Genomic DNA, 14,366 nt, shown 5'->3' with positions numbered 1-14,366 from the left:
AGTAGGTGCTCAGTAAAAATCTGCTTTAATGAGTACATGCAGAAATTTTTGTTGTTACGTCTGTTTAGAATGAAGGTTTTCTTTCTTTTCTGCCAAAAAGCAAGGGTGTAAGTTAGAAACAATGCAAGAGGTGATACTGCTGCCCCTGGGGAGGGCATGGTTAATGGTGTGGAGAGGAAGGGTGGAAGGCTTACCTTGCTCTGTGTATCTTCAGCTTTGAGGAGGGCGGCAGGAGGAAGTGTGGCCAGTACTGGCCTTTAGAAAAAGACTCTCGGATCCGATTTGGCTTCCTCACAGTGACCAATCTAGGCGTGGAGAACATGAACCATTATAAGAAAACAACGCTAGAAATTCATAACACAGAGGTAAATCCAGGTTTCTATTTTCTCACTTTTTTGAAGCTAAGGGAGAACTATTACTGTAAAGAAAATATCCAAAGGGAAATAGGCAGGATTCCAGGGGGCTTATAAGTTACATCCATTTTTCTGGGAAGAGGATCAGGATATTTAATTCAGAGCCAATATAACCATATTATCGCAACACAACAGTGGCATTACGTAGGAATAAAACTTAGGAGAAATCTGGATCTTACAAATAGGAATTCTGCCCTTTCCAAACATTAAATCTTTCCTTTGGGTTTGTAGAGAAGCAGTTGTGGAGAAAGTTGAGGGTGGTAGGCAGGAACCTTGGTAGTAGAGATCCCAGGATGTCAAGAACTAGAAAAGCTGAAGGTAGTCAGGGCAAGCAGAAATGACCTCACTAACTTTTTTTTCTTTTTCTATCCAAGGAGCGGCAGAAACGCCAGGTGACTCACTTTCAGTTCCTGAGCTGGCCCGATTATGGTGTCCCCTCCTCAGCGGCTTCCCTCATTGACTTCTTGAGAGCAGTCAGGAGCCAGCAGAGGTTGGCCGTCAGCAGCATGGGCACACACTCCAAAGGGCAGGGCCCTGAACCACCCATTGTGGTCCATTGCAGCGCAGGCATTGGCAGGACAGGTAATGATGCGCCTGATGCAGCTCTAATGGCCTCTGGAGGCAGTAAAGGTGGGGGAGGGATAACCACGCTCTTCCTTGCCAGGTTGAGAAAATTTGGTCCAGTGGTGGTGAATTGCCATGGAAAATTCTTCTTTAATGTATTTTTGGTATCCCTAGTGCTAAGTGTGTGTCCAGAACATACACTTCACAAGCCAAGTCCTCTGGGGGTTGATGCTTTATACATCCATCAGCATGATCATCTTCTGACCCCATCAGTCACCCGGGTGTCTCAGAGAGCTCAGCTGTGCTGTTGCTTCCTTCCCATCTCTCTCCCTGGGGAGGTCTCCACCTTGCTTTACCTCTCCATTCTGGATCCAGTTAGCAACTTTAGCCTTAAGGGGATGATTATTGAAGGGACTGCTGGCATTTCTCGTCAGAGATCCCTTTAGGAGAAGGTCAGGAAGAATAGGTTTGTGTTAGGCCTCTATGGAGAAATTGTAGAGTCTGAAAATTAGGGCCCAGGTGTGGGAGGGCTGTTGTTCTATCAGGATTGTCATTTTCCCACCTTTCTATTACCTCCATATATATGCCGTCTCATTTCTCTGGCTTCCAGCACTCACTGTGCCTCCTCCTTGACTCCTTTCAGGTCTAAGGCCCCTTACCTATAAATTCAGTAATCTAGTCCTCCCTGGGTTATTTGGTAGAAGGGTGGGGAGAAGAGAGGTAGGTCAGATATGACTACTTCCTTTCTTCCTTCAGGTACCTTCTGCTCACTGGACATCTGCCTGGCACAGTTGGAGGAGCTTGGTACCCTTAATGTGTTCCAGACGGTGTCCCGCATGAGGACCCAGAGGGCCTTCAGTATCCAGACCCCTGAGCAGTACTATTTTTGCTACAAGGCAATCCTGGAGTTCGCAGAAAGGGAGGGCATGGTGCCATCCAGCCACAACATCCTGGCTATGGAGAGTCAGTAACTGTCCCATGAACTTCCTCCTGCTAGCCAGCCTTCTTCCTTAAACTCCCTGGACACCGCTGAGCCTGTAGGCTGCCATCAGTTACACTGAAGCCATGGATGAACCTCTTTCTTGTGTTTCCCGGTGTACTCCAGACTCCTGGTGCAGGGCAGCCTTTCCCTTTGGCTGGGTAGATGTGGTGAAATGGTTACTAGAAAGGGCCAGCAGCAATGTGTTCTTAATTCCTAGCACCTGCCATTGAACTGTGCCTTATTAAAACCAAATTGTGGCTATTGATTTTTGCCAGAGGCTCTAAGCAAGGTAAGTGGGAAAGGAAACTCCCTCCGCCTTTCCCAATGCCTTCTCCTTCTGGAGGTCCCTTTCCCCATTCCTTCCCCATTGCTAGGATTTGATGGGGAGGTTTGGTGAGCATCCACCTTCCTTCCCAGAAAGCTTGACCAAGTTATATGTTCTAGAGAACGTCCCGAGTGCCAAGCACGTTTATACCTAGAGCGTGTATTCGAGTCTCTTCTGTTATTCTGTGTGTGTGTGTGTGTGTATGTGCACTTATGTGTATGGGTCCATATGTACGTGTGTATATAATATATATTGTATCTGACAATATGGTGGTATTCTATCAATACATATACACACAGTTACTCCTTTATAAAAGTTTCTGGGGCTCCATGTTGCAGTTTAGGACTCGTTGCTTCTTGTGCCCTACTGTTTATCCCGGACTAGCTGGGGTTGGGGATCATGTCTCCTGTTGTCAGACCACAGGGTGGTGGAAGAGGACACAGGTACATCTACTCTTCGTGTTTTTTTTTTTTTTTTTTAAATATATATTTTATTGATTTTTTTACAGAGAGGAAGAGAGAGAGATAGAGAGTTAGAAACATCAATGAGAGAGAAACATCCATCAGCTGCCTCCTGCACACTCCCCACTGGAGATGTGCCCGCAACCAAGGTACATGCCCTTGACCGGAATCGAACCTGGGACCCTTGAGTCTGCAGGCTGACGCTCTATCCACTGAGCCAAACCAGTTAGGGCACTCTTCGTGTTTTTGCCACAGGCCTTCATCCTTACGTCATGACTTATCTCACTCCAGAATGCTACCTTTTGGAGCCAAAAATACTGGTTTGTGGTGACACTGGTTTAATTCAGCATGGATTGCCCTTACCTAATGGTTTCCTCTGTTTACTTTGCTGATTTTGGTAATAGACCTCCACTGTGATTCTCTTTTCTCTTCCTATCCCTCGGGGTTTGGAGCCTGGGAGTAGAGATGAACTCACTGAGCAGCCAGAGCCAAAAGCAATTTCTTAGAAGGAAAGAGAAGGAGCCTAGGCATGAGAAAGAAAACTACCATGAGAATCTTCCCCTGGGAGACTGTGCTAGGGTCCCTTTTTGTTTTACCAAAATGTTCCTTTCCTTATGCAGCTTGGTCCTATCCACTCAAATAACCATTTCTTTCTGCCTAGTAGCCTGCCAGACCCTGGCGCTCAAGCTGGGTGGGCTCTATGACAGAAAAAATCTTAACTCCCGGCTGGGTATAGCAGTGCCCCTGCAATTTCTATTTCCTTCCCATTCACCCAACCTATCTCTGTCTGCTCCCAGCCTACTAGCCTGATGTGTCAGGGATGGAATCGAGTCCCCAGTGCTCTATATTCCCAAGAAAATCCCAGGAACCCTTAAAGCTTCCTCCATCACAGATGAGGTTGGTAGCTGATCAGACCTCGATAATTTTATACTGTAATAAGCTCTTGAATGTATATGTTCTTATTTTACAATCTTTTCCTTTTGTATTTAATGTCAATGGATTGAGTCAGATTCAGAAAATAATTGTAAATGTTCATATTCAGTATCTTATACCAATAGTTTTGTGTTTACATATAAATATACTGACATGATCAAATCCTTTTAGCTTCATCAATTTGGTAGCATTGTGGGGCTGGGAAGGTAAGGAAAGGGTGTAAGAGCTGGTCTGGGAGGGATAGAGAGGCAGGGAAGGACCCAAGGCCTCAATATCTGAGAGTCATACCTGTAGGCCAGTGATGGCAAACCTATGACACGTGTGTCAGAGGTGACACACGAACTCATTTTTTTGGTTGATTTTTCTTTGTTAAATGGCATTTAAATATATAAAATAAATATCAAAAATATAAGTCTTTGTTTTACTATGGTTGCAAATATCAAAAAATTTCTATATGTGACACGGCACCAGAGTTAAGTTAAGGTTTTTCAAAATGCTGACATGCTGAGCTCAAAAGGTTCGCCATCACTGCTGTAGGCCATACCTGTAGGCCATGACCTTAGCTCTGGGCAGAAATAGGGAATCAGTACCAGTTGAGTGCTTCTGGGGTGCCAATCTCTGTGCTTGGTGCTTTTCTTCTCATTACCTCATTCAAACCTTACAATAATCCAATGAAAGATTATTCTCTCTCCATTCTATTTCTATATAGATGAAGGAGGTAAGGTCCAGAGGGTTATAGTGATTTGCTCTAGAACTAGAGCTGAAGTTGGTCTGCTTACAAAGCCTTTGGCCTCTTCACTGTAATGCTTTCTCAAAAATATAGTGTTTTGTCTTTTGAAACTACATCTTTTTTGTAGTTCTCTTTCAGAGCATAAACAGTTCTTAAAATTCCAGGTCATTGATCTTCAGCTCATGTTGCATGTAGTAGACTAGAAGGGTGACAGAGTTGGTGACTGATTCTCCCAAATAGGACCTCCTTGTGTAGGGTCTTTAGGTCTGTAGAGTACTGAAAGGGTGATTTTCCTAGGGACACTACATGCTTATGGGTACACTCGTGTTTGTGGGAAGATCTTGAGTCACTTGCATCTCTCTCTTAGAATGGAACAAGAAACTTTATCCATACAGGCCTACTTCCCATGCCAGAGAGCTACTCCTTATTGACAGCCTGCCAAGTTGGGACTGTTCTGGCCTGGAGTGTGTGCAAATATTGGGGTGTTCTTAAAAATTATAGCAGTTAACATTTACTGGGTGCTTGACTGTCCAGGTGTTTAAAGTGCTTTCTAGGTATTATTTCATTCACCCTAAAATTTAAAAAAAAAAAAAAAAAAATATATATATATATATATATATATATATATATATATATATATATTATTGATTTCAGAGAGAAAGGGAGAGAGAGAGAGAGAGAGAAACATCAATGATGAGAGGGAATCATTGATTGGCTGCCTCCCGCATGCCCCCTACTGGGGATCGAGCCCACAACCCAGGCATGCGCCCCTGGCTGGGATTGAACCCAGGATCCTTCAGACCCAGGCCGACGCTCTATCCATTGAGCCAAACTAGCTAGGGCCAAAACAACCTTTGAGGTAGGTGTTGACAGGAGAAAAAAAACTGAAGTTCAGGAAAATTAGTTTGCCACTAAGAACCTGGACCATCTGATTCCAAAGTACCTGCTGTTAATGTTAACTCTTACACTAGATTCCCTCTAAGGATTCATCTCCTGATCTGCCAACAAATTTTTCTTGAGTTTCTGACTTTAGAGCTGAACTGTAGAGAAAATAATTAAGCCAGAAAATAACTGATCATTTTCTGGATGATTCTTTTATTCTCTTGGGGGCAAAAGGCATAAGCGCTGAACAGAGATACCTGAAATCTGAGAGATCAGAGAGGGCAGGGTTTTGGTGAAATGTATAGGAAATAGGATTAAATTATAAAGAATCTATCTGTAGGAAGTAGACTTGAACTGTCATTAATTTGAAGAGGCTGTAAACCATTGCTCTGTAAATTCAGGTTACTCATGAGCTCCTCCTTGCATGTCTGAGTGTTGGCGAAGTTATCACTTGCAAGAGCTCCATAAAGATTCAGATGCCTGGATCCTGCCCAGTACGTGATTAAGTAACTGACAGAATAAGCCAGGTATCGGAAGCACTGTCTTTGTCCGTATCCCTGACTCTGAGGAAGGTTAGTAAATTGATGTCTTCCAAATCTTAAAGAGATCAACAGCCCCATTACCATAGTTACTTATAGCTTTCACCACTGGGAAGATAATCAGTAGGCTCAGTGTGAGCCTATCCATTTTAAGTGTTAAAGGAGGCAAAAAAGGGGAAGACAGAAAAGAAGCCCCAGATCTGTTCAGGAAGTCAAGGCTTTCACACAGGAGATTTGGTGAACAAAGCAAGAGAACCCACAATCAAATGCTGGATTGTACAGTTGCGAACATAAGATGAAAAAGTGTTCGGGGAAGAGAGCATCATGGTCTAACTCAGGCTTCTATTCTAATTTGATTGCTATTTTTCAACTAATTTATACTTCCGCTAGCATTGGTCCCTTTATCCTGCCCATCCCTGTAAGCTAGGATGGGACTCCTGAGGTGAAAGATGCCCCAGCACTCACAGCCTAAGAGATCCGTCATTGTCAGTCTCCACGTCACCATTTGCAGGTAAATGACAAAATGGGACTGGTTCTTGGGAAGCTGGACTATTTTAGCATTGTAGCTTGAGGAAGGTGGGACTCCTGTCTTTAAAGGTGTCCCCTCTCTAGAAATAACCAGACACACATATGGAAATGCACACATGAGAGACCTGGAGGGAGGGGGGCCAGATAGAAACGCTTGCCTAGAGTGACTGAGCTATTTGGTAATTTCGAGGTCTCACCACTTAACCCAAGTCAAGTCCTAGCTTCTTTTGGTAAAATAAGAGGCCACATTAGATGATCCTACTACAGGCCCTCCAATTCGAAGGATCTAGTTCTTTGCTGGAAGTGAATATATGCAGAGGAACCATTAGGACCTTCTCCTAATGGTCAATTCCCACTTCCCTATATTCACTCAGTTCTCTACCCACTTGGCCCCCAACTTGGAAAAGAGGTCAAATAACCCTATAATCCATAGACCTTTAAGGCTTTCATGCTGCTCCATGTGGGGCAGACAGAGTGACTTAGAGTCAAGGAATGAACCAACTAAGGATCCAAGCTCCCAGCCAAGGTCATAGATTTATTTGTCTCAGGTCTTGGTCACTACCATAGTTAGTACTGTTAGCTTACCGAGGGCACGAGCTAAAGCTTGGGAACCAGATTTTCTCTTGGGAGGTATCTGCTCCCATAGTTACCATCACAAAATAGTGGTGAATATTAAACATATTCAACTACACTGCTCTTAACCACAAAGACTAGGTCTTCTTCACAAATAGAAATCTGGAACTCAGAAACTTGCTGCAGTGTTTACTTTCTCCCTGCCTGTCATCATAGCTTTCATAAAATGCTTCCTTCTGTTTAAGTTAAATTTACATGCTGCAATCTTTTACACCCATATTTTTTCTTCTAAGGCCAACATGGACATAGTTGACTGGGAGCAGTGATTCCTTTTCAACAATTTAGGATGCTATGTTCCTGATAGTTGTTAGGACTAAGATGAAGATAAAAGTAAGAAAGCAAGACAGTGAGATGCAGAGAGATGGTCAGAGTGCACAGTGCCCATCCCCCACTCCAGGTTCACTTCTTTCTACTCCTCCCCCACATCTGAACCTGGTTATGTCTCTAAGTTAATGTAGTTGTCCAAACCTCATGATTTACAGATGTGCAGCTGAGCCTAGGTCAGCCTGTTTGTCCTGTGGGGTCTCTGTTTTACTTCCTTGACCTTTAGTGAATACCTGTTCTGTGGCCAGCAGCCAGTGGACATACGGAGTCTGATGTTCACGGCAGATACTGTGCTGGAGATGTCAGTTGGGGACTTAGTTTGGATAGAAGCTAGGATCCTTGGAAGTGGGTGAGAACAGAGAAGAATGAAGAGGGCAAGAAGAGAGGAGAACCTTGAGAGCCACCAACATTTAAGGGAGGATGAAGAAAAGCCTATGAAAGATTGTGATTAATAGAGGTAACCAAGGACAAAGCTGGGCTGTGTTCTCATAGACTGGTGAGCAGTGAGAAGTGGCTGGGATGAGTGAACAGGATTCAGGAATGTAGGTTCATCAGCCTTTTCAGGGGCCCAGGAGGGGTGTGGGGGAAGGAGGGGGTGACAGGGAGGAGGCATGTATGGGAGGTAAAGGAATAGAGACAGCAGTGGTTGGGCTGTCTCTACTTCAACCAATGCAAGGCCCACCTATCTCTCTTACATATTAGGCCTCTGATTAAGATTTCATTTGAACAAAGGAATCTGCTGCTTTTTAAAAAGATAAAAAACCACAACTGATTCACAAAAGGAAATACTTTGAAACAAAGGGAACCTGGGGAACATACTGTTTTATCTATTTTCTAGATTTGGGCTGGAAGTGATCCAGAGGGGTAAATTAATGTTCAATGAGGGGAAGACACTTCAAGGCAATACCTAGCAGTCTTAACACCCACTAAAAATCCCAAGCCTGGCCCAGCCTTTGTGGCTCAGTGGTTGAACATCGACCTATGAACCAGAAGGTCACTGGTTCAATTCCCGGTCAGGGCACATGCCTTGGTTGTGGGCTTGATGCCCAGTGTGGATCATGCAGGAAGCAGCGATCCCCAGTGTGGATAGTGCAGTAGGCAGCCGATTAATGATTCTCTCATCATTGATGTTTCTATCTATCTCCTCTCTTCCTCCTAGAAACCAATAAAAATATATTTTGTGGAAAAAAAAATCCCAAGCCTCCAAAGCCACCCATATATCAGAAGTATGGAATATGTACAACATAAGCCAACCGGTTTCCAGAGAAATGGAGTTCATTCACACAGTGGGATTGATGGGTCTGTTAGGCCTGTCCTGGCTTCCTCTCAGATTTTGCATTTGAATTTTCAGAAGAGGGAGCAGCAGATGAGATTAAGGAGAAAAAAGTCTGAGGACTCTTAACTAAATGCTGAACATACTTTTTTTTAAATCTCACAGCCCACTACAGTTCTTAGTTTATAGGTAAGAAAATTGAAAAGATAAATAAGTAACTTGTCAAAAAGATAAATAAGTCAAAGATATCCAGCTAGGAAGTAGATAACTGGGATTCTGAACAATAGCTTGAGCTTTTCCCCTTGAACCTGGGTTAGAGTGGGGATCAAGAATACCCTCACCTAGATATTCCCAAACTGGCAATGATCGGTCTATAAGCCAGCACTGGTGTTATCAGTAGAAGTGGGGTATCCCTTTACACACTGAGTGCTGGATATGGGGTCCTTATGATATTTAGAGAAAGAATTTTCTTAGACTTGCATGGGAGGATGAGTGATTTTTATTTGCCTGGAATTATATCCCTGGGTTTCCAAAGTCCCATTTCCCTAAATTCACACCTGGAAGAAGTGTAGCTGGGGTTTCAGTAGAGCTAAAAAGCAAAGCCAGTGTCCAGAGTTTCTGTTTCATGTTGGAATTGGGTCCGGTTTAGCGTTAGGCTAGTTGTAGTCCATTAGTCCATTGTGTGGTTCACATGGCTGTGAGTCCTATAGACAAATGCAGGGGAGCAAAGAGAGCACACCCCCTGCAACAAGAGTCCCAAAAGAACCAAGAGGGCCAGGAGCCAAGAGAGTGAACTCCTTTGTTTAGGGGATTAAGTATCCCCAATCTTCCCACGCTTATGGTGGCCATGCCTACTTTGGTCAATAATCTGTTCCCAGGTGTGACTAACAGCCAAAAGTACCTTCCCTATTTCACTCAGACTCTAGTGGACATGTGTCTATCTCCCTCTCCCTACCCCTCCTTCAGTCCCTTCCCCCAGTGATCTGCAGGGAATAGACCAGTGGCTCACTGGGGAGTGTTAAACTGCAGCTTCTTAGCAAAGCTGCACAAGTGACATGCCTATAATATTTGGCCCACTCTTTGCTCCTTTCCTATTGTTAATAACTAAATTAATTACAACAGTATCACTGACACTGACATCTTTTTTACAAAGTCATTGAAGTGCAGGGCCTGTGTCTCAGTCACCCATACCATAAGACCCTAAAGAACTGTTTCCTTTCTGTGAATGAGGGTGGGTGGATGTGAGTGTGAGATGTCTGTGAGACACAGGGTGTTTGAAGGTGTGACAGTTTTGAGTATATGAGAGCTGAAGAAGATATATGTATGTATATATATATATATATATATATATATATATATACACACACACACACACACACACACACACACACACACACACACACACACTTGGATGACAAATCTTGCTTCTTCAATGATAATATTTTTGGAAGGGCCAGAAATCATTTAGACCTATCTGGGGACAAAAGTGGGGAGACTCTATTGCTCCAGAATTCCCAACCTAGATCATGGGCCTTAGCATTTATGGAGACAGCACATGGGGGGATGTTCAAAGCTCAGGTTTTAGGCCCACACATACTTGCCTTGGTGACTTGGGCAAATCACTCCACTACTCTGAGCCTCAGTTTTCTCAGCTACAATAGGACAGTAATCCCTAACACACAAAAGAGGCCTTCTGGGAATCAGAACCTGGCTTCTCAATGTGACTTCTCCAAGGAAGGCCCTTACCCAGATCCATTTACTTCTTTGTCCTCACTGATAGGGTAGAGGAAAGAAAGGTGGGGTGGATGCAACCTTAAATGCAGCTTGGCGGACCAATATCGCCAAATCAAACAGTAAACCCTCAATTTTTTGGACTTTGATTTAACTAACTTCGGATTTAATGGACAAAATTTCTTGTCCATATGTCATATGTGAAAATTAACACCTTGTTAATTTTAAAATGCTTTTAACCAAGATTTGCTTATAATTAAATTAACAGGGTTTTTTTTTTGTTATTAATTCATTGTTATTTTTAACAAATTTTAGTGACTAGGTCATATGTTGGAAAAAACACTGTAGTAATTTTGCAGACATAAATATTACACATCTACAACTATAGTCTACATATTTAAACCTAAGAGTCACTGCTCATAAACAATGTTTGGAGGATGATTAGCATATGATCCTGTGCAGGATCATACAGCATCATGCCTGGTAATTGATTCTGTTGTCATGTTGTGTGACTTTCTGTGTCAGTTTTTCAATTAAAAAAAATATATGTTTTTATTGATTTCTGAGAGAGAGATAGAAACATCAGTGATGAGAATCATTGATCAGCTGCCTCCTGCACGCCCCCTGCTGGGAATCAAGCCTGCAACCTAGGCATGTGACCCAGAGAATCTAACCATGATCTCCTGGTTCATGGGTTGACGTTCAACCACTGAGCCACACTTGGTGGGCTTGGTGGCAGTTTTAACACATGCAGGCTGATGTTCCCACATGCACTAAGCCACACCCCAGATATATGCATTTGTTTACTCACAGTGACTGGTTAATGCACACATTTACTAGACCTATTCAGTATAAATTTAAAATTACATGCCCTAACTGGTTTGGCTCAGTGGATAGAGCGTCAGCCGGCGGACTGAAGGGTCCCGGGTTTGATTCCCGTCAAGGGCATGTACCTTGGTTGCAGGCACATCCCCAGTAGAGGGGTGTGCAGGAGGCAGCTGATCCGATGTTTCTGACTCTCTGTCCCTCTCCCTTCCTCTCTGTAAAAAATCAATAAAGTGTATTAAAAAAAAAATTACAATAATACATATAGGAAACTTTTCTGTGAAATTAAACTTTTCACACATACTTAATTATAATTACACAAACATGTCTACATGAGTAAAAACAGGTTAGCTATTTTATCAATTTTTTAACATACCCATTGGGAAAACCTACTTTATTATATAACTAGAGGCCCGATGCACGGATTGGATTCGTGCACCGGTGTGGTCCCTCAGCCTGGCCTGTGTTCTCATGCGATCTGGGACCCCTGGGAGATGTAGTAGTGCACAAAGCGGCAGGCGGCCAGGGGGGAGTCCGAGCCCAGTGCTGTGCTGCTCCTGCTCATCCTGGCCCCCTGTGCCTGCTGCTGCCGCTCATTAGCGCTGCTGCGGAGGCAGGAGAGGCACCAGCCCCCAGCGTCTGGCGCCCGTCGGTCAGCTGAGCAGCGCTTCTGCTGTGGGAGTGCACTGACCACCAGGGGGCAGCTCCTGCATCGAGAGTCTGCCCCTGGTGGTCAGTGTGCATTCATAGCGACAGGTTGTTTGGTCACTTAGGCTTTTATATATATACTAGAGGCCCGGTGCACAAAAATTTGTGCACTCGGGCCGAAACCCGTTTGGCTCAATGGATAGAGCATCGGCCTGCGGACTGAAAGGTCCCAGGTTCGATTCCGGTCAAGGGCATGTACCTGGGTTGCGGGCACATCCCCAGTAGGAGATGTGCAGGAGGCAGCTGATCGGTATAGCTCTCACATCGATGTTTCTAACTCTCTATCTCTCTCCTTTCCTCTCTGTAAAAAAATCAATAAAATATATTTTAAAAAAATTTGTGCACTCAGGGGTGAAGGGGGGTCCCTCAGCCTGACCTGTGCCCTCTCACAGTCTGGGACCCCTCGGGAGATAACGACCTGCTGGCTTAGGCCTGCTCCCGGGTGGCAGAGGGCAGGCCCAATCCCTAGGTGCAGCCCCTGGTTGGGCTCAGAGCAGGGCTGATTGGGGAGCTGGGGCACCGCCCCCTGTCATGCACAGAGCAGGGCGGTTAGGGGGGTTGCGATGCCACCCTCAGTCATGCTCAGGTTAGGGCTGATTGGGGGGTTGGGGCAGCGCCCCCTGTCACACTCAAGGCAGGAGGGAGGTTGTGGCGCCACACCCTGTCATGCACAGAGCAGGGCCGATCAGGGGGTTGGGGCGCTGGCTCCTGTCACACACAGAGCAGGGCCCTTCAGCGGGGTTGGGGCTCCTTACCCTGTCACGCACAGAGCAGGGTTGATCAGAGGGTTGGGGAGCTACCCCCTGTCACGCACAGAGCAGGGCCCATCAGGGGTTTGGGGAGCTCCCCCCTGTCACATACAGAGCAAGGTTGATCAGGGGGTTGGGCAGCTCCCCCCTGTCACGCACAGAGCAGGGCCCATCAGGGGGTTGAGGAGCTCCTCCCTGTCACTCACAGAGTAGGGCCGATAGGGGAGTTGGGGCACCACCCCCATCACACACAGAGCAGGGCAGATCAGGGGGTTGGGGCGCTGCCCTCTATCATCCACAGAGCAGGGCCAATCAGGGGGTTGGGGCGCCGCCACTGACACACTCAGGGCAGGGCCGATGGGGAGGTTATGGTTCTACCCCATCACACGCAGAGCAGGGCCCGTGGGGGGAGCAGGGGTTGGGGCGCCGCCCTCTATCACCCACAGAGCAGGGCCGATCAGGGGATTGGGGTGCCGCCACTCTCACACTCAGGGCAGGGCCGATGGGGAGGTTATGGCTCTACCCCGTCACCCACAGAGCAGGGCCCGTGGGGGGGGGGGGTGGTTGGGGCGCCTCACCCTGTCACACACAGAGCCGCAGGGCGATCAGGGGGTTTGGGAGCTCCCCCCTGTCACGCACAGAGCAGGGCTGATCAGAAGGTTGGGGCGCCTTCCCCTGTCACGAACAGAGCAGGGCGGATAGGGAGGTTGTGGCCCCGCCCCCTGTCACACACAGAGCCTCAGGGCGGTCAGGGGGTTTGGGCGCTGCCCCCGTCATGCTGATCCCAGTGCTGGGAGGCCTCACGGCTCCGCTGATCCTGGTGCTAGGAGGCATATTATCCTTTTACTATATAAAGGTAAAAGCCTGGTGCATGGATGGGGCTGGCTGGTTTGCCCTGAAGGGTGTACTGGACCAGGGTGGAGGTCCCCACTGGGGTGCCTGGCCAGCCTGGATGAGGGGATGATGGCTGTTTGCAGCTGGTCACACACCCTTCAGAGTGGGGGTCCCCGCTGGGGTGCCTGGACAGCCTGGGTGAGGGGCTGAGGGCTGTTTTCAGGCTCGTGGGTGACTGAAGCTCCCAACTGCTCCTTTTTTTCTTTTTTGTTTTTATTCTGGGCCAGCTTTAGCTCTGGCTCCAGCTCTGAGGCCTCTGCTGGGTTCTATAATCGAGACACTGTATCAACTCCAGCTCTGAGATCCCGGCTCACTGAAAGCTGGTTTCTGGGGTTTTGTTTATCTTCTAGATTTGTTACAATGTTTCAGACTGCAGGCTCAGAGGCCTGCAGGGGCAGGCGGGGAACGTTGGAGTCCTCCGTCACTGAAGCAAGCAAGCCTCATGTTAGTTTCAAGCTGCCTGGCTGCCCGCCGTCTTGGCTGGCAGTTAATTTGCATATCTCGCTGATTAGCCAATGGGAAGGGTAGCGGTCGTACGCCAATTACCATGTTTCTCTTATTAGGACTAGAGGCCCGGTGCACAAAAATTTGTGCACTCGGGGGGGTCCCTCAGCCTGGCCTGTGCCTTCTCGCAGTCTTGGAACCCTCGGGGGATGTCCACTTGCTGGCTTAGGCCCTCTCCTCAGGGAATCAGGCCTAAGCTGGCAGTCAGACATCCCTCTGGCAGCCCGGGAGCCCTAGGGGGATGTCCACTTGCCAGCAAGGAGCAGGCCTAAACTGCAGTCAGACATCCTTAGCACTGCTGAGGAGGCAGGAGAGGCTTCCACCACCACCACTGTGCTGGCAGCCATCAGCCTGGCTTGTGGCTGAGC

General features: G+C 46.5%; 1 protein-coding gene across 3 annotated transcripts in view; it reads left to right on the top strand.

The window, feature by feature from the left end:
• PTPN9 (protein tyrosine phosphatase non-receptor type 9) overlaps positions 1 to 2,549 on the top strand; it is a 191,501-nt gene extending 188,952 nt beyond the window's left edge. For all 3 annotated transcript variants that reach the window (XM_036349572.1, XM_036349563.1, XM_036349553.1), the window contains 3 exons: positions 215 to 365; positions 788 to 995; positions 1,734 to 2,549. In XM_036349572.1, the coding sequence (XP_036205465.1) occupies positions 215 to 365; positions 788 to 995; positions 1,734 to 1,948 (574 nt within the window). In that variant the 3' untranslated portion in view covers positions 1,949 to 2,549. The remainder of the gene's footprint in view (positions 1 to 214; positions 366 to 787; positions 996 to 1,733) is intronic.
• Positions 2,550 to 14,366: the final 11,817 nt, after the last annotated feature.

The sequence above is a fragment of the Myotis myotis genome, unplaced genomic scaffold (assembly GCF_014108235.1).
Source record: "Myotis myotis isolate mMyoMyo1 unplaced genomic scaffold, mMyoMyo1.p scaffold_m19_p_1, whole genome shotgun sequence".
Classification (NCBI taxonomy): domain Eukaryota; kingdom Metazoa; phylum Chordata; class Mammalia; order Chiroptera; family Vespertilionidae; genus Myotis; species Myotis myotis.
This window is presented reverse-complemented; position numbering and strand designations above follow the sequence as displayed.